The sequence below is a fragment of the Oenanthe melanoleuca genome, chromosome 7 (assembly GCF_029582105.1).
Source record: "Oenanthe melanoleuca isolate GR-GAL-2019-014 chromosome 7, OMel1.0, whole genome shotgun sequence".
NCBI lineage: Eukaryota > Metazoa > Chordata > Aves > Passeriformes > Muscicapidae > Oenanthe > Oenanthe melanoleuca.
This window is the reverse complement of record NC_079341.1, coordinates 7,757,514-7,782,151: the sequence shown is the minus strand read 5'-3', so window position 1 is coordinate 7,782,151 and position 24,638 is coordinate 7,757,514. Positions and strand designations below refer to the sequence as shown.

At 39.1% G+C, this 24,638-nt stretch overlaps 1 protein-coding gene and 1 long non-coding RNA gene across 7 annotated transcripts in view; one reads left to right on the top strand and one right to left on the bottom strand.

The window, feature by feature from the left end:
* Window positions 1-300: 300 nt before the first annotated feature.
* Window positions 301-16,636, bottom strand: LOC130255361 (uncharacterized). 5 transcript variants are annotated; one of them, XR_008840922.1, is made up of 6 exons: window positions 16,143-16,231; window positions 7,545-7,748; window positions 6,591-6,657; window positions 4,034-4,135; window positions 3,060-3,157; window positions 301-688 (listed from the first exon to the last, which is right to left on the bottom strand). It is a non-coding gene; the product is annotated as an uncharacterized LOC130255361 (long non-coding RNA). The 5 variants fall into 5 exon arrangements; XR_008840920.1 differs by lacking the exons at window positions 6,591-6,657; window positions 7,545-7,748 and adding an exon at window positions 16,405-16,636 and having other exon boundaries at window positions 16,143-16,248; XR_008840921.1 differs by lacking the exons at window positions 6,591-6,657; window positions 7,545-7,748 and adding an exon at window positions 16,405-16,491 and having other exon boundaries at window positions 16,143-16,292.
* Window positions 16,429-24,638, top strand: part of HIBCH (3-hydroxyisobutyryl-CoA hydrolase) — a 37,664-nt gene continuing 29,454 nt past the window's right edge. Inside the window, exons 1-6 of one of the 2 annotated variants that reach the window (XM_056495930.1) lie at window positions 16,429-16,532; window positions 17,563-17,605; window positions 18,397-18,537; window positions 19,497-19,581; window positions 20,509-20,589; window positions 22,556-22,608. In XM_056495930.1, coding sequence (XP_056351905.1) covers window positions 16,429-16,532; window positions 17,563-17,605; window positions 18,397-18,537; window positions 19,497-19,581; window positions 20,509-20,589; window positions 22,556-22,608 — 507 coding nt within the window. Of the gene's footprint in view, window positions 16,533-16,623; window positions 16,726-17,562; window positions 17,606-18,396; window positions 18,538-19,496; window positions 19,582-20,508; window positions 20,590-22,555; window positions 22,609-24,638 lie in introns of those variants that run through there. The other variant, XM_056495929.1, reaches the window with a different exon arrangement.

Below are 24,638 nucleotides of genomic sequence, written 5' to 3'. Positions count from 1 at the left end.
TCATACCAATGGAGCTTGGTCTCTGTATGTGGATTCACCCGCCCTTGAGGACAGCGTCCCATTAAAATCCTGCCAACCTCTACAATAAAGGAGGCAGGAGACAAAAACTGAATTTCCTAGGGGAGATGACCTGGGGCAGGAGAAGGCTTGTTTATCATCTGTCTCTGGAAGGATTTTCAGAACTCATCATCTCTGAGAATCTCCCCCACGGCTAATTAACCACAAAGAGAAACCACGTCTGAGACCAGGAGTGCAGACCTCCTGTAACCTTGCAGAATTCAGAGACAGACAATTATCAGCTCACGTACTGGGGGTTTTATTACAAAACGTCACTGTAATAAGCCAGATCCAAACCAAATTATTTCATCTTGATGGAGACTATTCTGGCAAATTACTACAAAAGCTTTTAGGGAGAACATGTAATTCAAATAATTTGCAGTCATTGTTTGTCAACTAAAAAGGAAAAGTAGATTTCGTAGGCACAGACTACACTTACTGCAGCCTTAAAAGCAGTTTTTCTTTAATCTCTGGTAACTTCACTGTTCCCCATCACACTAGGAATGTGACCATCTTCTGCAGCCTTGCTTGGAGCTGTGTTTTTCCTTTTCTTGTAGCTGTGTTTTTAAGTACTCGCATGGTGATCATCCCTCTTCCTTCTACTTGGTCTCAGAGGTGCCAGGGTCATTTCCTAAATGAAATTTTTTAAAAATTGATTATTTAAATTCTCTTTGAATAGAGGAATATGTGCTAGGACTGCACACAGCCAACCATAGTAGACTTTGCTTGAAAAGGACAAGGTGGTGTCACCTGGCTCCATGATTTGTTCCTTAGGTTAGAGGGGAAATAAAGCAAATATGGTTTCTAGGAGCCTAAATATTCATGCTTAGAAAAACTGACTGGTTTTTTTAATATGCTGGAACTGTACTTTGAAATCAAGAATTTCTGGTTGATACAAAATATTCTGCTGTCCTTTGGCAGCTTTTAACTCTGAGCCAACAAAACCCCAAAACAATATTTACATCAGTCAGATTAGAAAGATAAATTGAAGGTGAGATTTATGCTGCTAGGACTTGCTCCAGAATACAATGAAGTCAACAGAAAAGCTTTCCTTAATATGAGACCTTTAATAAATTTTGCATAACATGAAAACTACTTTTTTTTAGTTGAACCTTCGCCAGGAGAGGCATTGCATTAAGGCAACTATGACACTCATTTCTTCCTCTTGGGGAAGTTCTTTAAAATACAACAGTTTGTACATATCCCAGGGTAAATATGGGAAGACTTTAAGTTAGTATGATGAACAGTATGACTTTTCCTTACTTCTTCAAAGACTAAAAGCACTTATGTTACCAGTTAGAGAGAAATCCCAACAGAGGAACAGTCACCAAGTGAATCAGCAAATCATATAGAGCTGCAGCAATGTTAATGGTAACCAAGGACAAAATATTCGCAGCCAGCAAGACAACCAGTGCAGTGGTCTGTCCGGTTTGGCAGGGCATTCTCTTCCTCTGAATTTTAATCTAACACTTTTAGAAGCATTACATTCATTAGCAAAGGGAGAGCAATGCACAAAACTGAAGAGAGAAATGGTGTATACTGTAACTATCTTTACTGTGTGTGTATACACCAACTTTTTCCTACTGGATAGGCCTTTCTGTTTTTTTCCTTGAATTCAGATTTGTCTTTGCATGGTGTCTGCTTATACCATAAAAAACCTTTCCTCACCTCAAGACCTTTGAGCCCACTGCTAGATATTCAACTTTGTAGGCACAAATATTAAGTTCCTACGATATACTGTGTTCCTACAACATAGTGCAGAAAAAAAAAGCAAGGCAGTGCCCTCCCTGGGAGGAAATTCCAGGGCAAGAACTCCACAGAGTCCATTTGTCCAGTGAATCACTGTTTGTGCCTGAGCAGCTCTGAAGAACTTGGAGGCAAGTGAGGGAATAGAGGAGGGAACTGGAGAAAAAGGAGAGGGAACAGGTGAGATGTTTAAAGTGGTGACACAAGGAAGTGCAAGAAATTTGCATTTGTAAAAATACAAATACATGAATCTGTAGGAAATACAGCTTCATTGGTTTTGCTGTCCACAGAGTAAATGTTTGAGTTGGGCTGCTGACAACATTGATGCTATTGAATAGATGCAAAAATAGGATGTCCTTGATCCTGTCATCACCCTCCAGATTAGGAAGTGTGCAAAGCCCTGCTGACCCTGTAGTGCAGGCAGGAGCTAGAGACAACTTATGCAATTTATCCACTGAACCTGCAATGAATTCTGCATTGGCCTGTCTTCACAGAGGGAAGGAAGCTTAATTGGCCAGAGCTTAGACCCTCCAGGGTCCCCAGAAAAAAATCCAACTTTTAAAATTTAAAAGGATAGCTACCACATGCTCGTGTATCTTATTCTAAATAAACACTAGAAATGTTAAAATTAAAATGTAAAATGAGTGGGGCAGGCAAAGCAGTTAAAAATATGACACATCCTCCTACCTCCTCTGCCCACTATGTCCTTGCACAATGAGTCCTTACTTCTACACGACTTTAGCAAAACAAATTTATGGATTTTATGCTGTGTTCTGAGCATACCAAGTACCCACTGAGCCTCATGTGTTTGATGACTGCAGGTATGTGACCAAGGGACAGCTGACCACTGCTCTGTCATCCCCAGCACCTTCCTTCTATCCCCTCTGAGAGCAAATACCAGCATTCAAGCAAGAAACTCTTGACTATTATTGTCCTTTACAACCACATAAGAAATGCATATAGGGTCAGAGATCCCTGCTTTCCTAATTACTAGTCAATGAGAATTTGAGTTCTCAGTTTTTAAAAAAATTCAATTTCTGACAATAGCTTTAAAAGGAAATACCATACCTGCATGGCAAAATATTGCTAAAATAAATCTTAAATGAGGTTCCACATTCTACATATGGAAAGACTATTCAATAAAATTACTTTTGATTTTACACAGCACTATATATTCTTCTCCTTTAATACAAGGACTAGCTCTCACAATTTATATGGCTTAAAAAAAAAAAGTGATGACTCAGAGCACTTTTCACCTGGTTTTTATTTGTTTGTTTTAATCAGATGCAAGTGCAGTCATGTAGTCTTATCTCCCTTGTTAAATTCAGATCTTCTACAATGCAGCTTTGTAAATCTAAACAAAGACAAAAAAAGGCATTTTTGTTTAGTACCTGTAAATTCAAGTGACACAAGCAGTGAAATAATCTTTTGTACTGAGGAACACATTGCACCAAATTCAGACCAAGACTAACTGCTGACTTCAGAGGCCTCGCATCTAACTCTCTCTAGAGCTGAATTTGCCTTGGTATAAATAAAAGCAGTAAATGTGACTTTTCTTACTGAAGGGAGTCACAGTTAGCCAAGCCATCTAGCCTCTTTTCTCAGAAAGCATACTGATCTTTTTTATTCTGTATTTCCTCTCAGGACCTCCAACATAACTGATGGGTTGATCTCTTAATTTCCTGGTTAATAGGAGAACATCTACGCAATACTAATAGTTTAATTTAGTTTCTAAGTGAATTTCAAATGGTCCCTCCCCTCAAAGTATGAAAACAATGAGCAATTTACTGATGCTCTTGTCAAACTCTATATCCTCACCGTAAAGAACAAAGGACCTGAGTACTTAAGTTTCAGTAAGAGGACTGCCATGGACTTCAGTTACACTAGGACAGTGTCTCTGATCAAAAGTGGTTGTGAACTAAATAAAAGCTTTTTTGACAACTTGAAGGACTCAACCGTTGAAAATGTGCTTAGGGCAGATAAACTATGTTGCCAGTCATGTCATGGAATACTAATAGCAGATTTAATGTTCTCTTTCAATATTCGAGGGCAAAGTTACTTTTTTTGTTCATTTTTTTGTATTCTCTTTTCTGGTTGAAAATAAGAAGTATTTAATAACATCCAAGAAATATTTTAGGTGTTTTCTTTTTAGGGCTATTAGTGGAATGTGGATAAAATACTTCATGTGAAGATACAAATTGTTTCAGAAATACTGTACACAGCTACTTACTTGTTTCCCACAATATCCCAGTTAACACAATGTATTGAAGACAGCATATTGTAGAGCTCTCAGTGGAAAGCTTCAAACATCTGTTTATTTCAGTGCCTGAAACTGAAGATAAAAATAAGACAAACAAAATCTCAGAAGATATTAATAGTTACATACTTACTGAGCTCATAAATAAATTCATGGGATTCTTCCACTGCAATGTTTCTTTTCCAAACCTGGACACAAAATTATTGACAGTGAAAAAGAAACAACATATGTTTATGGTTTATAACATTAATTTAGGTTTGAAGGACTTGATTCTGCAGTGTGTACTGGCCTAAAATTCTATTACAACAACTAGGGACAGACTTCAGGCAAGGACCAGTTTACCACATTAGTGATTTGTGTTTGGCAACGATTGAGAATGGATAGCTGATATCAAGCTAGATTCCATGATATATCTACTGTGATATAGCCTGGTTTCAGGAAGCATCTCCTTTTTAAGACAGAAACATACCTTTGAGAAAGTTTGTTCCTTCCATTTAATGTTTTATTTTTCCCACAGTTACCAAAGCATCTTTCTTGGTATCTCTAACAGAATTATATAGTCAAGCATAAGAAAATGGACCTCAGCTATTTGTATATGGCTGGGGGAATAACACCACTCCCAGGTATCAGGCTTCAGTGCAGGACAGCTACTCGTTTTTCCAAAGTCTGTTTGGAAGTGTTGGCAGGATCTAAATGACCCTACATAGGAATTTCTCAAACAGAAGCAAAGAATATTGAACTGTTTCCCAGTTCTGATTTTTTTCACTGCTTTATTAGAAGGTCAAGCTTTCAGCAATATGCTATGAAACCTCAGTAAAGTTAAGGTGTTTTCCAGGCAAAGTGGAAAAATGGAGCAAACTTGATGAATGCTATCAATTCAGAGTACACAGGTACTGCCAGAAAATCTGTGGTGTAGAAGCTAAACATTCTGATTTAGTGTCTCTGCAGTGTACAAAAGAGTAACTGCCTCTGGTGTTCTAGCCTTGCAGTGAGGAACAGCAAGGTGCCTCCTTCTCACGTCATTGAGCTGAGAGCCCAGGGACCGGGCTGGACATGGCTTGGTGCTTGGCACCGTGACCCAAAGTGCCACCTGTTTCCACCTGGCTGTTCCTTCTGCAGTGGTTAATAAAGCATTTCAAACTGGGCACTTCTACTCCAGGAGACAGCCAGAATCTCAATCCACCTCTACATTTTTCAGTGAAGCTTTTACAGTATTTCCATTGTCTTAGTCTCTTGCAGATTGCGATCTATTTATAACAGCTCAGCTATTTCTAAACCTCAAGCAGACAGAAAACTGATGCGTCATTGCAAGGATATGCCTTTGAAATGGCTGGGTGGGAAAAGAAAAAAAAAATCCAAAACACAGGAAGGTGGCAACAGTAGAAAAAATAGTCTTTGTCTATATAACACTATTAACATTCCTTACCCTTTTTCTGTCACATCTCCTGACTTCCTAAATCAGCACATCAACTATGAATTCTAAGTACCTGTCCTTTCTAAAGTCATTTACTAATTCCTTTTCTTCTTTCCTTTCTTTTCCCCTATAAATAGCTCTATAAATAGTTGAGTAAAGGCCTGTTGCCTGCAGAGTTGGACGATTTTATCTGCATTTAGAATGTACAACCTAACTCCCTGAGGATTTCTTGTATTGCTACAGCATGCTGTTAACTGTTTGTTACCAGAAGGTTCAAAACTGTCAAAGCACCTATGAGGGAGGAAAAAAACAATTATATGTGCAAAGCCAATTGCAAAGTAAAGAATAATTCTATTTTAGCAAAATATATGGTTTTATTTTTTTCACACGTATAGAAATTCAGACATGGATTTTGTAAGATTTACAGAAAAAGAAAAAAATCAGGATGTTCTCCTCCATTCAAAAAGAGCATGTTAGTGTCAGAAAAGCTCCAGAAAGGATGCTCAGAAATTTGGACTGACTTGTCTGCCTGAAACAGCTGAGTAGTCTAGTGTTGACCAGTCAGATGAAGAGGCTAATTAGCAGGGATACAGCAGATCTAAAAAGTCCTGAATTGGAGAAAGCAAACTCATTTACTCTTTCTTCTCCTACAGGAAAACAAAACATCAAATGAAGCTATGAGACCTGTCCAAAACTTGCAAAGATACTGTGGACACTAAAGGTTTGTCAAGTGGCAGCAAAGGAACATGCACAGAATATAAAGGCCCAGGTTACCGGGGTTTCCAAGACCTATAATCTTCTGGGGAACAAATAAAAGATACTAGAATAACAATAAATTAATAGTTCTCAAAAATATTGTATAATTTATTTCCCCTTCAGTTTTTCAAAATATCTTACATTCTTATAATTAAATGTTTCAAGGTTTTGCAGCTCCCCTTTGGGCCACAGGTGGTTTCATGAGTTCTGCAGTTCCCTCAGCTACCATGTAGTAAGTGTCACTAACCCTCATATTTTGCTTTAAAAATAGTTTACAGATGTACTGAGTTGGGAAAGAATTTTTCCTATTCCAGAATGGCAGAGCCATTCTAATTTATTTAAAGCAGCAGCATTTCCTACCTGAGTGACAGAAGGAGAAGCCAGAGCAAGCCATCAGCAGCTGGCCCCTCCTTGTCATCAGCTGTATCTAAGTCAGAAAAGCTATTAGTCAAATGCTCCTTGTGTCTTCCTTGGCTACTGATAGTGGGAATAGCAGGGAATGATAAGGAAAGCCTAAGGTCTCAGTTTCTTCTTCCTTTGTAGCATGTGAGCTGAATAACATAACCACAGAGAGTGCAAATGCCATCAGCTCTGAACTGTAGGGGGGTTTTGTCATTCAGGTTGAAGTGGAATAAAAAAGTTAAACAATTAAACTAAACACTATGGAGTACAATTGTGAATCAGCCCTCCTGATGCCTAAAAACCCTTCAGACAGCACTCTCACAAGACATACAATCTTGAAAATTCTCCAGTAAACTGTGTTATTTATAATTTTCACTGGCAAAAATGAAAATGTGGATAGACACAAATGCACATGACACATAGGTTGTCTGTCTACCTCGTATGTCTCACTTTCTAAATTAGTAATTTAAGCATAAACTAGCATTCCAAATAGTAATTACTGGAAAAGAATTTAAAAGACTTCAAACTGTGATATATTTTAAATTTTTGTCAGCACCTAATTTTAAGTCGATGCAGTATCACTAAAATAGAATGCAGTAATCTGTTTACAAAACCTGTCTTACTCATCTTTAAATCTATGAGCTAAACAAAACTGGTAAACCTTTGGACTTGAGCAGGGTGGGGGTGATCCTGCAACAACAGTGGCTGAACAAATATACACAGTTTATACAGAAAAGATTCAAGAGGAGGAAATGGATATTGGAAGGCTGGTTACTAATTAACCCAGGCCTATCCGGGAAGGGGAGACAGAAAGTGAACTAGAAGTTCAATTTAGCTATCCCCTAAGCTAAAGCTCTTTAGAAACACATCTGAACTATAGTTTTTTTCTGAGATAAGTAATCCAGTACTCACGTTCTACATTTTAGATAGGTGTAAAAGATTATAACAGATCTGCAAAGAGTTCCTCCTCTTGAACAGGAAAAGTGAAGGTTACACAGTAGAGGTCACTGCAGTCAAGTTTCCGGGTGTTGAAGTCATGTCGTGAAGGGAGAATGTTTTCCTCCACCTTCCAGAATTAGCACACATATTCCAGAGAGAACTGCTCCGGTTGTTACTCTGCAGTGACAAAGTCACAACCCGTTGTTGCAGTCATTCTGTGGTGAGTAATTATGGTACCTACAAGCACTATTGACTGATTACTGTGAATAACTAACAAAAGCAAATGAGTCCCTGGGAAACAGACTGATGACTGCAAATACCCTACAACCACCTGAAATGACATACTGGAGAACATGACGGAGTTTGGGGCTTTTTACTTCTCTAAATATAAATACTAAGCTGTTTTTTTACTTAAAAAGAAGGTAGGAAATTCTTAGATAGGTAGGAAATTTCATCAGAAGAAAAGATAAATTGAGACACTCCTGGGGAAAGAAGTGTGGCTGAGTGAGCACATTTTAGTAGATGGAGGATTTGTTTGTCCTGTGCTGAAAAAATAGGCTCATTTCCTTCTGCAGAACTGGGTAACAGCTGACAGGTGGTAGAGTAACAGGCTCACATGTGAAGCCATGGTCAAATTATCTGCTTGGAAAGAAAAAGCATACATCCCTTGTAACAGACCCTTTTAAATATCAGCTTATAACAGAAGTTCACAAAACAGTTTTCTTCAAGATATAACTGGAAAATATATTCCATGTGTTGATTTGTAAAGCAACACAGAAATTCAAAGCATCTGAACCTTCTTCCTCTGGATCCCATAATCCTGGGTCATTGTGCCATGTGGCTTTTCAGTAAAAAACACATGCATTGCAAACATATAGATAAACTATATTTATGTTTTAGCTCACTAACAGGAGCAATGACAAGATGCCATTTGTTATCACCAGTGTAGGGTGTCCTACTGTGTCAACTAAAAGGTTAAAGTTGCTATTACAATGAAACATGAATTTCTTTACTTCTAAGAAGTGACAACTAACATAGAATAGTGAAAAAGCAACAAAGTCATTTCTCATTCCCTGCTTCTTCAGACTATATGAAATATACTGAAAATTGTATGTTGCTCTTGTAATTGAGGTGACAGACAGCTGTACCTGCAAGATTCAGCTGTCTCATACTAGGAAGGTAACTGATCAATGGTGAACATTCCAAAAGGCTCACAAAAGCTACGGATGCTAGTGGTGACACAGAAAAGGAAATGAACAGATCAAATGTGTTTCATGATTCTCCTGCTCAGTCATGGGGAAAAAAATTCCATTAACATTTCAAATTGAAAATGGATAAATGGATTTCTCTCTCTCTCTTTTTTATTTTACATAAAGTCTCTGCTTTCTTACGAAATTATTTAAATTTAGCATAAAACAAACAAAAGATGTTTTGTGTTAGTGCTGGACTTTAGCCAGGACTTTCTTTTATTTTTTAGGCTACAAATACCAATAGAATCACTTTTCAAAGATCTTAAATTTACAGAATAGTGTCTCAGACTAATTCTACATGGTGCAACATCTCCTAGGCAGAAGCACAGCCTTTAATTACATGCTTTAATTTCTTGGCAGGTCCCAGACTGAAAACCTGCTGTTAACTCCTGCAGCTAACTGTACAATAAAGCACCTTCTCACTCCTAGAGCCTGAAGAAGTGCTCTTAGCAACAGCTCTATAAGGGAGTGCCTGCATTTTTCTTGGCAGACAGAGGTGTGTCAAAGTATGACTCAATCACCTTGAGTTCCATGTGATTTCTGAAGTAATTATATATATTCCCATCCAGAGGTGTTAGCAGTGTGAGCCCCTGTCCCAGCCTGCTATTGCAGAGACACAGAGGGTGATGGAGTGTCTGGGTCTGGACAGGAGAACCAGTGGCACCATGAAATCCATGGAGCAGATGCAAGACTGAGATTAGAAAGAGGAGCTAATGAGACTAGTAACCATGTATTTCCTTTGGAACAATTCAAATCTATGTTGTGCCCTGCCACAGCTGCCACTGCCTTTCTTCACTGAGCACAATATCCCTAGGGAAGTATATCCACTCAATAAGTGCTCAAGGAACCAAGTACTCTGTCTCTGTCACTGCAAGTTTGTTTATGATCCAGGGTGACCATATTTCTTTCTTGAAAAAAAACAAAAAAAAAAAAAAAAGAAAAAAAAAGAAAAGAAAAAGAAAACAAACACTTCTCCTTCTGACTTACTACACATCCTTCTGCCAGGTTAATCATTATATACAGAGCTGATAAATTGAGTTGCATTGAAACTCATTATTACCCCATACTGGATGCTAATAATTCATACTTTGAACAGAATATATCTGCAGCAGTGAGTGATAGACTCTTATTTAATAGCTTAATGGCCTTTGTTTATTCTACTGACCTATTTTTTTTCCTCATTTTTAAGTTCTCCCCTCTGCTCTGCTGTCCTTTGCATCTTTGTGGCATTGAGATATCTTTCCCTAGGAAATGTTCAAGTCATTATTTTATGAACAGTTTTCACTATACTCCAGGATGAAATAAAACAGAAAGAAATTTCGAAAGAATATTTTTAATATTGACTTTTAAAACAAAATGTATGTCTTTTGAAGTGAAAATAATACTTGTGTGAGGTGCCCAACTAGAAACACAGAAAGGTTTGAATACACCACATCCATTTAATAAGATACTGTCACGCTGTCAGCCAAAATGCTGAAGAGCCTCACTTTAATTTAGAGGAACAAATTCTCGAAATAAACATCTGAGGTGCTCAGTTCCCTGGTCTGCCAGAAAGCTACTAATTAGCATCAAATGCTTTTGTGCTTAATTCACTATGATTCTGATGGAGACAAAATAGGTAACTAGTCATTCACTATGACTCCTGAGAAGGAAGCAGATGGTTCAAGACCAAAGTGTGTGGCATTCCAGCTGAACAACAGACAAAACAGGGAGGCCAAGAGGAATCTTACATAAAGGACTGAGCTCCCAAAATAGATTTTTAATGATTCTAAATGTTTGGGTGATTTTTTTTTTTTTTTTTAACTGCTTCTCGAATAATATAATTCTACCACAACAGATAGATCATAGAAGAAAAACTTCAGGCTAATGGCAGTTGGCAAGATAAGCGTATAATCTGCATTTAAAATCTGATGTACATTCATTGATATAAAAGGTATGAAAAGCACTACCTCCAAAATTAATTGAACCAATGCTAAATATGAGATAGAATTACAAGCAGGCCAATAGTGCTTCAGAATGCTACTGACAAAGGAATTGCAGCTGTTTTAAAGTAAATCAGTCAAGTGACATGAAGTTAATATTTGGAATATTGTTCCTCTTCAGGCTGGGTATGTCATTCCAGTAGATTATAATTATTAGCTACCTAAGATTCAGTGGAAGGTTAGAGGGGTATATTTAAAATATTATTCACCATTCATAAATAAGACTTTTAAAACACCAGGATAATTAGTTCAATTAAGGTTACATCTCCACTTAGAGGGCTCTACCTCTTGCTAGTACAAGTCCATCAGCTGATCTGTCTGTTGTGTCACATGAAATTGTGTTAATTAGGCTTATTCATAGCTTCCTTTGTTTCTGAGCCTAAAAATTATGCCTACATTTGCCTTCCAACTCTAAGGTAAAATTTCCAGAGCTACAGGAGACAGGCTGTGAAGGAAGGCACTGAAGGCACTGAAGTCAGTGAGGCCACTTTTACTCACTAGGAGAAAATTACATGTCCTGCACAATAATTTTTTTCTGGTATCTCCAATACTTTCAGAGTCAAATTTCATTATTTGGCAGTTATTTCATCTCTGAATCATTAAAGACCACATCCTGATATAAGATTCTGCATCAGTAACATGTGGAAATTCTGATGCTGGTGAGAAATCTAGTCAAAACCAATGTAAGGGTAGAGTTCTGGCTTGAGAAGGATGTGTGCAACTAACTCATGTTAGGACAACTTTGAGGAGGATTATCTATTGTAAGATTTGTATTTTAGGTAGCCAAGTCATACCAAGTCAGAAACTCACAGCTGTTGGGAACCTTGGTTCTTGGAGTCTAGCAGAGAGATTACAGAACTACCACTCTGCACTCCATACCACAAGTCTTAGAAGTTCTGTTTCCCTTACTAGTTCCACTGCTATTTTCATGTAATACAAGCAAAGCGCCTCAAATAACAACCAGTTAACACAAATAAGCTTTATTTTAATTTCTTACAGAAGCACACAGAGTAAATCTTGAATTAACTGATATTCTGGGACAGTTCTATTTCAAGAGGTCCAACAGGGACAGTATTTTGAAATAAAGACCCACATGGTGTGAAAACCACAAGCCTTTTTCTCTTCCTACATACAGGCAGCTCTGACTCTCCCAGAATCAAGCACACACATTGAGAGCAGAACAGCAGACGTGATGACACAACGAGATGCAATACAGATATCATTTGCTAAGCAGACTCTTGAAGTCTGGAAGACAAGCTTCCCTGCCATCACTTGTTTCATTCCCTGCTTCATCCTTTCCAGACCTGGGAAACTCAAGAACTAATTACACAGCCAAATACACCCTCAGCAGTGAGATATCTTTGGGGTATTTTTTTGGTCCACTAGAAGTTAACTGTCCTACCAAGAAAAAATGCACTTTCCTCTAGCCCCATTCCCCCACACACTCCCTACAGCTACTTCCTCCCACGCTACAGCTCTTTTTAACTGTGTTTAAAAAGCTGAGAGCGAGAGAAATGTGCTGCTGCTGCTGGTGCTCCTCCTCCTCAGGTGGGCGGGTTGGTAGCTGGTCAGTTTTCTACAGCATTTCTCATTGCTAAACGCGTGGGAGGTTGAGAGCAGAAAGGGAAGGAAGCGGGTCCTCTTAGGAAGGGAGGCGTATCAAAGCGAGTGGGAAGCAAATAGCCCCTTCCCACCTGCACATGTGCAATTATATGCAATTGAAAAACTAACACAATAGATCTGCAAGCAGAGCTTGCCAAGCTGTAGTCCTAAAAGGTATCAAGCAGCTTGGGTCTCAAAGCCAAAGTCGGGGGTGACCAGATCTCTGGGAAGACAGCATTTTTCACCCACGGAGAACAGGCTCGTGGGGAGGAAAAGGAGGAGGGAAGAGGGCGTTCCTTACAGTTATGGCTTTGTACGTAGGTGGAGGGTGGTTCGGGGAGAGGAGTGACAGATTGCTTGTGGCAGCAGGGAAGAAAGACGTAGGAGGGTGTTTGCCCAGGGTCCCGTCTCACCCAGGGGGTTCTGGCAAGGTGGCTGCAGCACGAGGGCTGTGTCTAAGCCGGGCTGGTGGGAGGAGAGGAGCTCACTGCTGGATGGACCTCGCCTGGAGCCTCTCTCCTTGTCTCACCAGCACGGCAGCATCTGCAGCAGCACCCAGCCACTCCCACACTTTCCAAGGTGCTGTCCGAGGCCAAAAGAAAACGAAAACTACTTCGCTCACACAGTTTCATTATGGATTTGCTTTCAGCCTTTTCCAAATACTTTCTAGCTCCCCGCTGATAAGATGTAAATTAACTGGTGAAAAAAAAAAAAAAAAAAAAAAAGGGAAAAATGGAAGTTGATTTTTTTTCCCTCCCTCACACACTTTCTTCTTACAGGAGAAATTCACTACTGCATGCCATTAGCTGTATGCCCTCATCCCAAATCTATGATACCAGATGTTGTATGAATACATTATCTGAAAGGTCTCTGACCAAAAGCCCTGGGGAAGGCACAGTGTTCACATGAGATTTCTCAGGTTACAGACAAAAGCAAAAATTTGTTTCTCCATATCACATAGGTGTTTCAATCCTTCCCTGGGGTTGGCCTGCTATTAGAGAGTGAAAAAACAGATTCGTTTTCTGCTTATTTTAAGTCTACTTCTGCTCTTAGTAATGTCCCTGAGCCTTTACTATTAGGTACCCAAGCTGGCACGAGGAAATTTCAGCCTGTGTCACCTGTTTTAGAGGGCTGTCAACTGAGTCTGGACTGAGAAATAACAATGTGAGGATTATCTGTCAGCACAGTAATAACCAGTTAGCAGGCATGAACTGGAAATTTTCCCATTCTGTTCCTCAAACCTTCATAGACTCATTTTCCCTTAACCTTCACACACTGTAAGGATGCACTTACTACCCACACATACAGAAATGAGGTGCCAGCTGTTAGACCAGCAGAGCAAAAGCTTGGATTTACAGCAAACCTGGAATCAGCAGCATGGTACATGATGAAGTACTTGTACCATTTATTTTCTGGTCTTGGTCAACTACTCTGGGAGCTCTCAGAGGCAAATGCTAGGCACAAATTAATGGTTAACTAGGGGTGCACAGGTGGCACCCAGAATGCAGCTGAGCTGCCCTTGGAATCCTTCCTGACAGCACGAGCTCCCACATTCTAAAGTTATGTGTTTTTCTGGAAAAGAAAAAAAAAAACAAAACAAACCAAAATCAAAAAACCCCAAACCAGAAACAAAACCTGAAAACATCTGCTCAACTCTAAAGACCTCCTACAGTCTGCAACTTGTTTTCCCTTTTCAAACCTCTGAATGTGCTGCCAGGAAATTTCTCCAGGGGGAGGAATTACAACCTGCTTATCCTTCTGGCTATTGCACTTACAGACTCTCAGTTCCCATCCAGTATGGTGCAGCCCTCTTTGCCAATAGTAAAATAGTCCATAAACTCCCAGGTTAAAGGTCATCTAATTCTGCTTATTCTCAGGCAACTCCATTATTTTAACTCTTTTTCCACTACCTACTTAGAGAACTTTTTAATTTACTTTTTAGAAAGTATTTTCACTTTGATATTGCACTCTGAAAAAAAAGGGTTGTGCAAGAGAACTATTGAAAAACAGGATGATATCTGAGTTTCTTTTTGGACAGGACTACAGTCAGCTAAATGGCTGTGAAAAAATAGCAGTTTTCTAACACCTATGAATCCCCTGCCCCTAAAAAAACTATAGGTAAACTCAAGCCATCACCAGCAGGTTTAAAAATGAAGGCTCAATGAAGATGGCTCTTCTGTTACCACCCCTTCTTCTTAAAAATTACTTAAAAAAAAAAAAAAAGGAAAGAAATCAGTAGTTGTCTCAAGGCAAGGCTTGCTGTTACTTCATTGTTTACAAAGGAATAGGCCCACTTGTGTCCTAAATCAGACATAAAGCTGTAAGGCCACAAAGGGTTTACTCCATTATTTACACTGAGGACAGGAGGAGAGCAGATCAAAATCAGCATTAAGGCATTAAGTAAAATATTAATCAGATCACCAGCTTGTATTCTGGACCCCCAGTAACAGACATCCCCTGTAATCAGTCCTGATCACAGCCTTGCCCATGTGCAGGTGGAATTTGTTAGCTTTCCAGGGGTTTCAAACAGCCTCCACCTGCTCTTACACAAGGTGAGCTTCCACACACACATTTCTTCATCCTCACAACAACGCCAACAAAGAGATTATCCCACAGAAAAGTTCTTTTCATATTTGTCTGTGAAATGCAGAGACTTTTAGTCACAGGAAATGAGAAACAAAAATGTTACCTGCTTATCAAACACTCTAATTAGTAATGCCTGGATGAGAGCTGCAGAGTTATCCTCAAAAATGTATTTTTTAAATACATATCTAAGAGTTCAGGTCTGCCAACTGTGATAATTTGGTGTCATTTAGACTGGTTTAGATTTAATTGCATGGCACTTGTAATTATGCAAAGCAGCATACAGGGCTGTCTGTACACAAGATGACACCAATAAGCTGCATCATTGATTATCATATAACCTTTAGGTGAAAATCTGAAGAGTCAGTATCACCTAATGAATTCTTACAATTAATTAGTTTGCAGTAGACAGTCTCCCAGGGCCTGCAAGAACACCTCATGTCTTGTTCTCAGTTATTTTTTGTCCACATTGTATAAGACTGAAAACTGAGACTGCATTAATACAGAAATGTTCTGTATTTTTTCTGGTGCCTATTTAGTTTGATTAAAATTTTTATAACCAGATTTAATATACTCTGAGAGTCACTGCAACGGAAATGCCAACACAGATGATGGTGTTATAAGCAGGAGCTGAATCATTTTATAAATAAAGAGCAAGGTTGCCCTCTGGAGACTTCTCTAGAAGTGCTTCTGACAGCCAGGACTTTTTTCTTCTTCCAGCAAAATAAATTTGCTGAAAAGGTTTTAAGATTTTATTTTTCTTTTAAATCCAAATGTGAATCAAGGCAGCTGATGCTAAGACCTTGTTACACCAAGATATAATGAAGATACATTTCAACCTAATGCACTGTATTGTCATTTACTCCATGGTTCATCGTGTCTTTTCAGTATCAGTCTCATGTGTCAGCCTAAAAAACATTCATGGAACGGTCTTAGTTACTGAAATCAAAGTGAATTTTGTATTATTGACTCCTAGCGTGATAAACTGCCAAGTGCCTTAATATTTTATATTTTTTAAAAAACAGGCAATTTTCACAGTTGCAATTTCTGAGTCTATTTATGCTGAACACGCAGGCTGTATTTGAGCTCACAGCTGTCTGTAGCTACTGTTGGGGCAGTAACTCAGTGCTAATTGCTAATCGTAATGTATTTACCTTGGCGGACAAGCAGTTCTTGGTGGGATGTTACACTAGAGCGGCTCCTAAATCCCACCTCGCTCGCTGTCCGTGTGTCAGGAGCTGTGAGGGCAGCACAGCGTGTCTGCTTTCAGGGGCAAACCATGAAGAGCGGTCAGAAATAAAGCACTAACAAACCGGGAGGTCAGAAATAAAGAAACCAATAACAAACCGCCTAAATGCGGCTCCAGCGCGCAAAGCTCAGCTCTGAAGCCAGTTTGGCAATGCCAGCTTTCCCCACCTTGAGCCGCAAGCACCACGGGCGATGTTATTGCTACACGCGGCATTACTCGCTTCACCGCCAAAGCGGCTGCATCACCAGCTGCCATCACACCACGCGGCCTTATCCAGGACGGGGAGCGGCACCAGGTAAGGAATCTGCCTTGGATACTGGGAAGGGGCTGGTGGTGGGGGCGAGCGGGCGGGCGGCCTCCCCTCACGGAGCGGGACCGCCGCCGGCCCGTCAGAGCGCCGCGCATGCGCCCCGCGGTGCCGCGGGTGCCGCCGAGCCGTGAGGGAGCGGTGCCGCCATGGCGGGCCGGGCGCTGCAGGCGCTGCCCAGGTAACGGGGGCCGCCCTGAGGGGCCGCAGCGGCGGCGGGGACTGAGGGGAGCAGCGGCCCGGGCCGGTCGGGGATCGCAGCCCCTCACAGCTGCAGCGAGTTGCACTTTGGGCCTAGATCAGCCAGGCCTTCACTAACTTTCACCTTCAGAAGCGAGCATGCGATTAAAAAACAGCGTAGCGTGCCGCGGCACTAACGTGTGACACGGGTTTGTGCGCTGAAGTAGCTGAAAGGTGAAGTTTCTCGTTCCAGCTGTGATGTGTGGCCAGCACAGCCTTCGCTCAGTGGCCATTAATAAATAACAGCCTCATTGCTAAACCAGTGGCGTGTTCACAAAGTTTGGCAGCGTGGGTCTCCTGTCACCCACAGAAGCACGAGCACTGTGCGAGCTCTTACACAAACCCTGTGTAAATGTGTGTAAAATGTGTGTACACACCAGGGCAGGTTTGTGTCATGGAAGCTCTTGGAAATAGACGCAGGTTTTAGACAAGACTTTTTTTTTTGTAATGTCAATATTTAAACGTGCTGTAAATCCTTAAAAGACACACAATCATATCTCCCAACCCCTCTGTCCTGGTATTTTCAGGTTCTCCTAACCTGAAAACAGTAGCAGCTGGCTTTGGTATCTGCTATCTGTTTTACTAGCATGCGAATTGTTTCTGACTGTTTCAGTAAAAAAAATTGTTCCCTAATTTAATTGATTCTAATTAGGGGAGTAGTACAGTGAGTTCCCAAATTTTTCTGCCACTGCTTTGGTGAACCCAGAGCAGGCAGATATTTGGGGAATCATGTGTCTGGTTTATAGTTTTAGCTGATTTTTTAATGTTTCTTTTTCAGGCTGAGGGCACTCAACAGACTGCAAGTAATATTACAACATTTGGTAAGGACAGCATCATGTTTAACTGAATTGGAAGCATTCAGGACTCTTTAACTCCCCTGAGGCACACAGTGGCTCTGAACACTGTCATTTATTGCTCAGCCGTAGTATTGCCCACATCTTTGAGCACTTTGTTACAGGTGTCTATTATACTGTAAATTAAAGCTCGGTTATTTTGGCTTTACTTAATAGAAATTTCTTTACTTCAGAGATAGTTTCTGTGTTAGCATACATAAATTCCTTAAATATCATCCCATTGTGAGTGTGAAAATAGTTCAGGGGATTTGTTTTCTACTGTTAAAAGTTACTTAAAGCAGGGTGCACATTTGGGTTTGCAGTGTCAAACTACCAGCAAGGATATATGGAACTCTCATTGTTCTAATTGTTGCAAGTATTTTCAGAATGTCAGTTTTAAGGAACCATGGGTTTGTGTTTTATTAGTAGGGTGGAGAATTGTTTGTTTGTTTGGTTTTGGTGTTTGTGTGTGTATGTTTGTGTTTCTGTTGTAAATTTTATTTAAGTGAACTCAAAATGTTATTGTAAAACAATGCATGGTCCAAAAATTTGTCTGAGGTTTATTACTCTGAAGGACTCAGAGTAGTTTCCAAAGAACTGTTTAGGAAATGCAAATAGAAGTACAGTGGGAAAAACTTAGCATACAATTCTAGAATGCATGGTTTGTGATCCTAAATAGTGTGTTTTGAGAATAAATTTCCATAAACACTCTTGTAAATATGTTTTTAAGTTACCTAACTGATGACATTTGCTTTATTTATTTGTTTTTGCATGCTCAGAAAATGTCTAAGCAAACAGATTCGACAGCAGAAGTGTTGTTGGAAAAGAAAGGAGGTGCAGGAATAATAACTTTGAATCGACCCAAGGCTCTCAATGCACTAAATCTGCCTATGATCCAACAAATTTATCCTCAAATAAAGGTTAGTAGCTCCACTTCTACCCTTCCACTACACATATGTTATTTGAAACCAATTTTAAAATGCAGTTAGACACTTCTTAGTGTTGAAAGTTCACTTCTAAAGTTGTCAATTTGTGTGAATACAGTGAGCTCAGATTCATAGCATGGGAGAAATCAGGCAGTTTCAAGCAAGTTGGAAAGAGGAGACACATCAAAGAAACGAGCTGTCAGAGTTAAATTTAGCATCTCCATAGGTAAATGGACATCCATGTAAATACCAGGAATGAATTAAGAGCAAGCAGTGCTCAGCATTTGTGTGTTGCTTTTGGCAGCACCCACCTGTTCAGTTGGCACAAATTTCAACCTGTACAGTGGTGTTGCCTCCTGATGGAGTGCATGTTTTGTGGGGAGGCTGCATGGCTGAAAATAAAAGATACCTGCTACTAGAAAGCAGGGGGCTGTCAGTGTCATTCCTTAAATGAGAACTCATGGATTTACAGGCACTGTTTCTACAAGCTACATGAGATTTTAAGCATGAAAACAGTCTCTTTTAATTTAATAATACTATTTATCATATGCCCAGAGTCAAATTCATTAGATACCAGTATTTCTTGGATAGTAGTCTGATGCCTTTTGTTATTTGACATTTTTGAAGCACAGCCTGAAAAGGTGTCATAGTTTTTGATTTCTCTCAGTCCCTGTTTTGTGGGTTGCTACCTTTCCCCAGAGGCTGAGAGCGGTGTACAAGTGTTTCTCTGAAATATGAAAGGCAGCTCTGCTGGTCTCTGCTCTCATGGTTGAACAGGATGCAAAAGTAGCAGAAAGGCATTTACATCTCAAACTTCATTTTAAGACAATCTGTTTTAAAGTATGGCTTGATTTGCTTTTTGGAAAAGTAAAGTAAGAATTATAGACACTATACAGAGCAAGCATTATTTGCACAGATTTTAGTCTTATGTGGAAATGTTTACTTCTTTTTAGACATGGGAGCAAGATCCTGAAACTTTTCTAATAATTATAAAGGGAGCTGGAGGAAGAGCTTTTTGTGCTGGGGGTGACATCCGAGGTAAGGACTATACTCACTTAAACATTTGATGTCTTTCCCAGTCACTGCTTTGTGTTGATTTCCTCTGCTTACTGTGACTTGAGTAAACAAAATCTTGCTAAGCAAGAGTAAGATCAGTTGTGCTGACTCTCATGACACCTTGATGTGCAGATTCTATTTAAAGTATTTGTCAGGAGACAACTGTCAAGAGAGTAAAAATTACATTCTTATGAATAACTGATAGCAGCCAGTCATTCCAGGGAGGAGAAGGTTCTTGTCTCTGTATTTCTCTTCCGAAATTTTCATTACTGACAACTTCTTGCCAGGAGATTTGAAGGGCTCGAGCAGATAGCTCTGAAAGCATTGGATAATTTGTGTCTAATGTTTTAGATGGGTAGGTACATTCATCACCCTTGTCAGATCTGTATCTGTGACTATTTTTTAGCTATGAACTGCAGGAAATCTCCAAAGTGTCAAAATTAGCAGTTGTTGTAAACTATAGGTAAACAAGTAGCACAGGTTTTTATAATAACAAGATGTAATAATATATTGATATGTCATGCTCTAATTGACTTCTCATTTTTACTATTTAGAGTCTTCAGTATTAGAGTCTTCAGAGTATTATAGAGTCTTCAGTCAGTTTTAAGTGACTGTTCTAAATGTTGATATGAAAAATGTCACAAATGAGTACTAGACATGAGGAGGGGTTAGAAAACGGACCACACTCTCACAAGTATGTGACAAAGTCTCCAGAAAAATACAGTTAAATCAAATTTAAGAGTTATATTCATATTTAAATTTGAGAAAATTTTCTCAAATATAATAAAACAGGATTAAGTTGGTTTCTATTTGCTCTAGGAAAAGACCCAACTTATGAGACATTATTTTCTTTTACTTGTATTTTCTATTAAACTTACAATTATCTTCAGAATTTTTATTTCTCTTTAGCTATCACAGAAGCGGGAAAAGTTGGAGATAAACTGATACAAGATTTCTTCAGAGGAGAATATAGGCTGAACAATGCTGTTGGTATGTTAATAGCAATTTCTGAAATAGTTTCCATAACACTGGCTTCAAATGTAAATTCCTCTCTTTGATAATCTATTCAAGGCTGTGGTAACATCAGAGAAGTAGTATTTTTATTTTTTTTTTAGCAGTAATGTAACATATCCCATTTTTATACCCTGCGTGCAGAATGTGTTTCTTTTGTTTAAGTTGTTGTGACAGCTGCTTTATCCCATCCCATTGTTCTGGTTAGTTCTGTTTCCTCTGTGGAAGAATTAGTTTTAACTGCAGACACTGCAGTTCTGCCCTAAGTATCATTGATCTGCTTCAAAGAAGACCTGAGGTAAAAATAGATGTGTGGATAAATCATTAATATTCAGTCAGAAAGCAGAAGATCAAATTATATTAAGGTTTTTCATTTAAATAGAGTGCATGAAAGACTAGTGCTGCATAACTCAGGAGTGAGCTGCCTTAGTTTATTGCAAAGACTCTGGGTGAAGTTTAGTGGAGTAAAGCATGTTAATAAGAGATATTAATTCTTTAGGGTAAAAGTCAAGAGTTGAAAGTTCTGATGAGAAGAAATTACTCCAAACATATCTTAAGTGAATACAGTTTGAGTTTTAATATATGATATCCAGTATTAGTCACTACAGGAGGAAAGGTGGTGTTGCTTACATTGACAGAAAAGCAGCTAATAGAATAATTCCTGAAAGGTTATTTTAACTTACTTTGACAGTTTCAGGACTAAGGATGCTTGTCATGTACCTTTCTTTCCTTCACCAATACAAGGCAAAAAAATTGTTTAAGGTTTCACATAGTTGGGGAAAAAATAGTATTACCTTGCCAGTCGAACTTGAGGATGATTCTGTTGCAAGGGTACATAATTTAAAAGTCTGTTTTCTTTTTTAAATTTTTTAAAAAATTATTAGGGCTTCAATATCTCTAATGCATGTAATTACACAACTGGATTTTTGATAGCTTTAATATGATTATATTCCTTTAAGACTGAGATTTCTGCTAAAAATATTTATTTAGATCTTATATTTTACAACTTACAAATACAGCAGGGAGCTGCTTTCATAGCATTGCTGTGAAAATATAGAAATTTGGTTCAGGGGGTAGCATCTATAGCCCATTCATTAGCTTGTATGTTCGTGTAAGAACAAAGTTCAAAATACAATTCTCATCATTTTCTAGCTACTAATTTGAAGGATTGAACTGCCTTTTAAAATAGTTTTTTTTCAAAACAAGGCTCTATATAGTTGTTACAGAAAAACTTGCAACATGGTTGCAGGGAATACCTGTATCAGTATTCTCTTTGGACTGTAAGTCTGACCTGAAAACACTGAATGCAAGGCAGCTGTTTCATTCACAGTGAAGTTCTGAATCTTTCCATGAATGATAATTGAAAGCATTGGGGCTTTAGTTTTATGCCTTCTAAAGGCCCAAACAGATGAACTTGGTAATTCAGGACGTTATCACGTGAACCTGCCAGCACCATGTTCAGGGTTGTATGCAAGAGCTGGCATGACAACATGCCTGTATTGCAGAATTTATAGTCACATTGTGACTGGAACCTGCCCATACTTCTGGCTTTGTAGTAATGCACTGAAGGGCTGGAGCACACCCTTTTCTCTTAATCCAGACTGTGAGAGGGGGTGAAAGGGCAGCTGCTGTGTCCCAACATCAGACAAGGCTATTTATACTAGCTAAACTGTCAGGTACTCACCTAACAAACAGTAGTGTTTGATACTTGTATAATGTTCTCTTACAACACTCACAATCCAGTAAATCAGAAACTGGTGTTTCTTTTCATTTCTTAGGAATTACATGAGGTACCTTCATTGTAAGATGATAATATGTTTAAATTCCCATTTATTTCCTGCTGCTCTTGCTGAAGTAAGAGATAGGGAAACATGTCTTGTGGCAGCTGATCACAGGTCCACTCTTGAAAAAGATGGATGATTGTTTTGTTTTACATTTTTTCCAGGCACCTGCAAGAAGCCGTATGTGGCACTTATCGATGGCATTACAATGGGAGGGGTAAGTTAAGGATCTTGGTGTGCTACCTGACAGATTGTTTTAAAATCATGTCACTTGTGTCTGTGAGTTGAATGAAGCGTACTCAAGGCATTTCCAATGTGTGGATTGAAGAACAAGCATCCTAATCTGAATCTTTATCTCTTGCTTGACTGGGTGCACTACTGCTCTTGTAGGGCCTCTGCTGTTCCTTGGTTGTCAATACAAGTTCTTTCTCTAGGAAAAGAGCAGAATCCCCTCACTGCTGGAAACAGCCCTCACAAAGGTTCTCAGAATACTGAGGGGGAGCTTATATATTGTACAAAGCAGAGAATAGTTCTCCATTCTAAGTGTATTAAAAATAGAATTGTATAAAAATACATTTAAAGAGCACTCTTTGAAAAATTGGGCAAATTCCGAGCTAAACCTTAACAGGCATTCATGAGTTCCGTATTTTTCCAGCATATAATCTGGAAATGCATCTACTTTCTCACCTCTGTAGTACTTTTAGAACGTCATTTGTGGGATCTTGATTCCACACACACCTCAGCCAGGGCTGCACCTTATTACTAAAGCAACGTAGAGAAGATTCCATCATATTGCCAGTTATACTCTGTGTTAATAATTATTTCAGCAATTGTTGTCTGTAAACACCATAAGTAGATAGTTAACAGGGCAATGCCATGCTTTTTTTACATGCTAAAACTCTATTTTAGTGAGTTTCACATCTGTAGGATATATTTGCACCATATCAGAGAATGGACTAAAATAATCCTCAGTTATTTTGAACAATGAGTTTAAGTATGAAGCCTGTCTGCTGTGTGACTACTTAGATTTGTATTGTTTTCTGGCATGTCCCTATGATATGGGTGTAGAGTCTATTAAAATAAAGTTTATTAAAGATAGGTGTGAGAAGTGGAACACTACACGACCTGTGACCTGTCATGACTCTTTCCTTTTCATCTTTCCTTACACATTTCATTTGTCTGTTTTGGTTTTCTCAGCTTGGGATCTAAATACCCAGTAGCTCTCTTGCACTTTGTTTCTTTGCTACCGTGCCCCAAAGATCTCAGCTAGAGAGCCACTCCCCCAGCCTAGCATACATACCTTGTTTCCAGCATAAAAGGGATTTGTTCCGTAGCTCTTCTTGCAGAAAAAGTACTTTATTGACGTAGGAGTCCTGAAGGTTCATAGTTAAGAGCTAGGGAGTCCATTTATTTTATGGACTTTTGAATAAAAGGATGGAAAGCTATGAATGAGCAAAATTGCCCAGCAGCCAGTATCTTTTTAAAGGTCCTGCAGATGGCTTGTTATGACTGTGGCCTGAGCAGGAATAGAATTTTGTCCTTTGAAAGGAAAGTGTATTTTTGGACTGAAAAGAACATAATGGAGTCAGATGATCCTGCATTACCAAGATTCTTTATGAATTCTCTTTCCTCTAAAGAGCTTTTAAAAGACAGCAGTTAGCCTGAAACTTTATTTTGGGTAACCAAATTTTAGTGTAGGATCCCCGAATTTCAGTGGGACTGTGACAGAGTTTAACTGCCATTAGGGTTTGAATGACAACTTAACTTGCTCATCATATACTAGAAGTAGCAGTTATCTTTACTTATGGGTAGGGGATTAGATTTTGAGTCATGGAGTATGCAGCCCAGTTTAGGGGAACTGAATTAAAGATCACAGAAGTGTGTTAGAAACTCAGTTGCTATGTGCTTGGATAGTAAAAGTTGCTACTGGTGCAGAGGTGCCATAGATCTGTGCTAGTAAAACCTGGAATTTTATCCAAAAAATGAACTGCTTCCACTTCATTATTGGCTGGGGGCTGGTAGATGGCTTTGGGAGCTTCATTAGCCGACAGATGGGGCTGTGGAGCTTGTTCTCAGCAACGTCTTTTCTGTTCTCCTGTTTTTCATCAAAAACTGACATTCAGTATAAATGTATCTTTTCATCTTTTTGTACTTATTTGGAGCAGTAAATTCAAATTTGCAAGACAAATTTGTTAGAAGTAAAGGTGACTGCAGCTTTGGCACAAAAATATATTACTGCGTCAGATG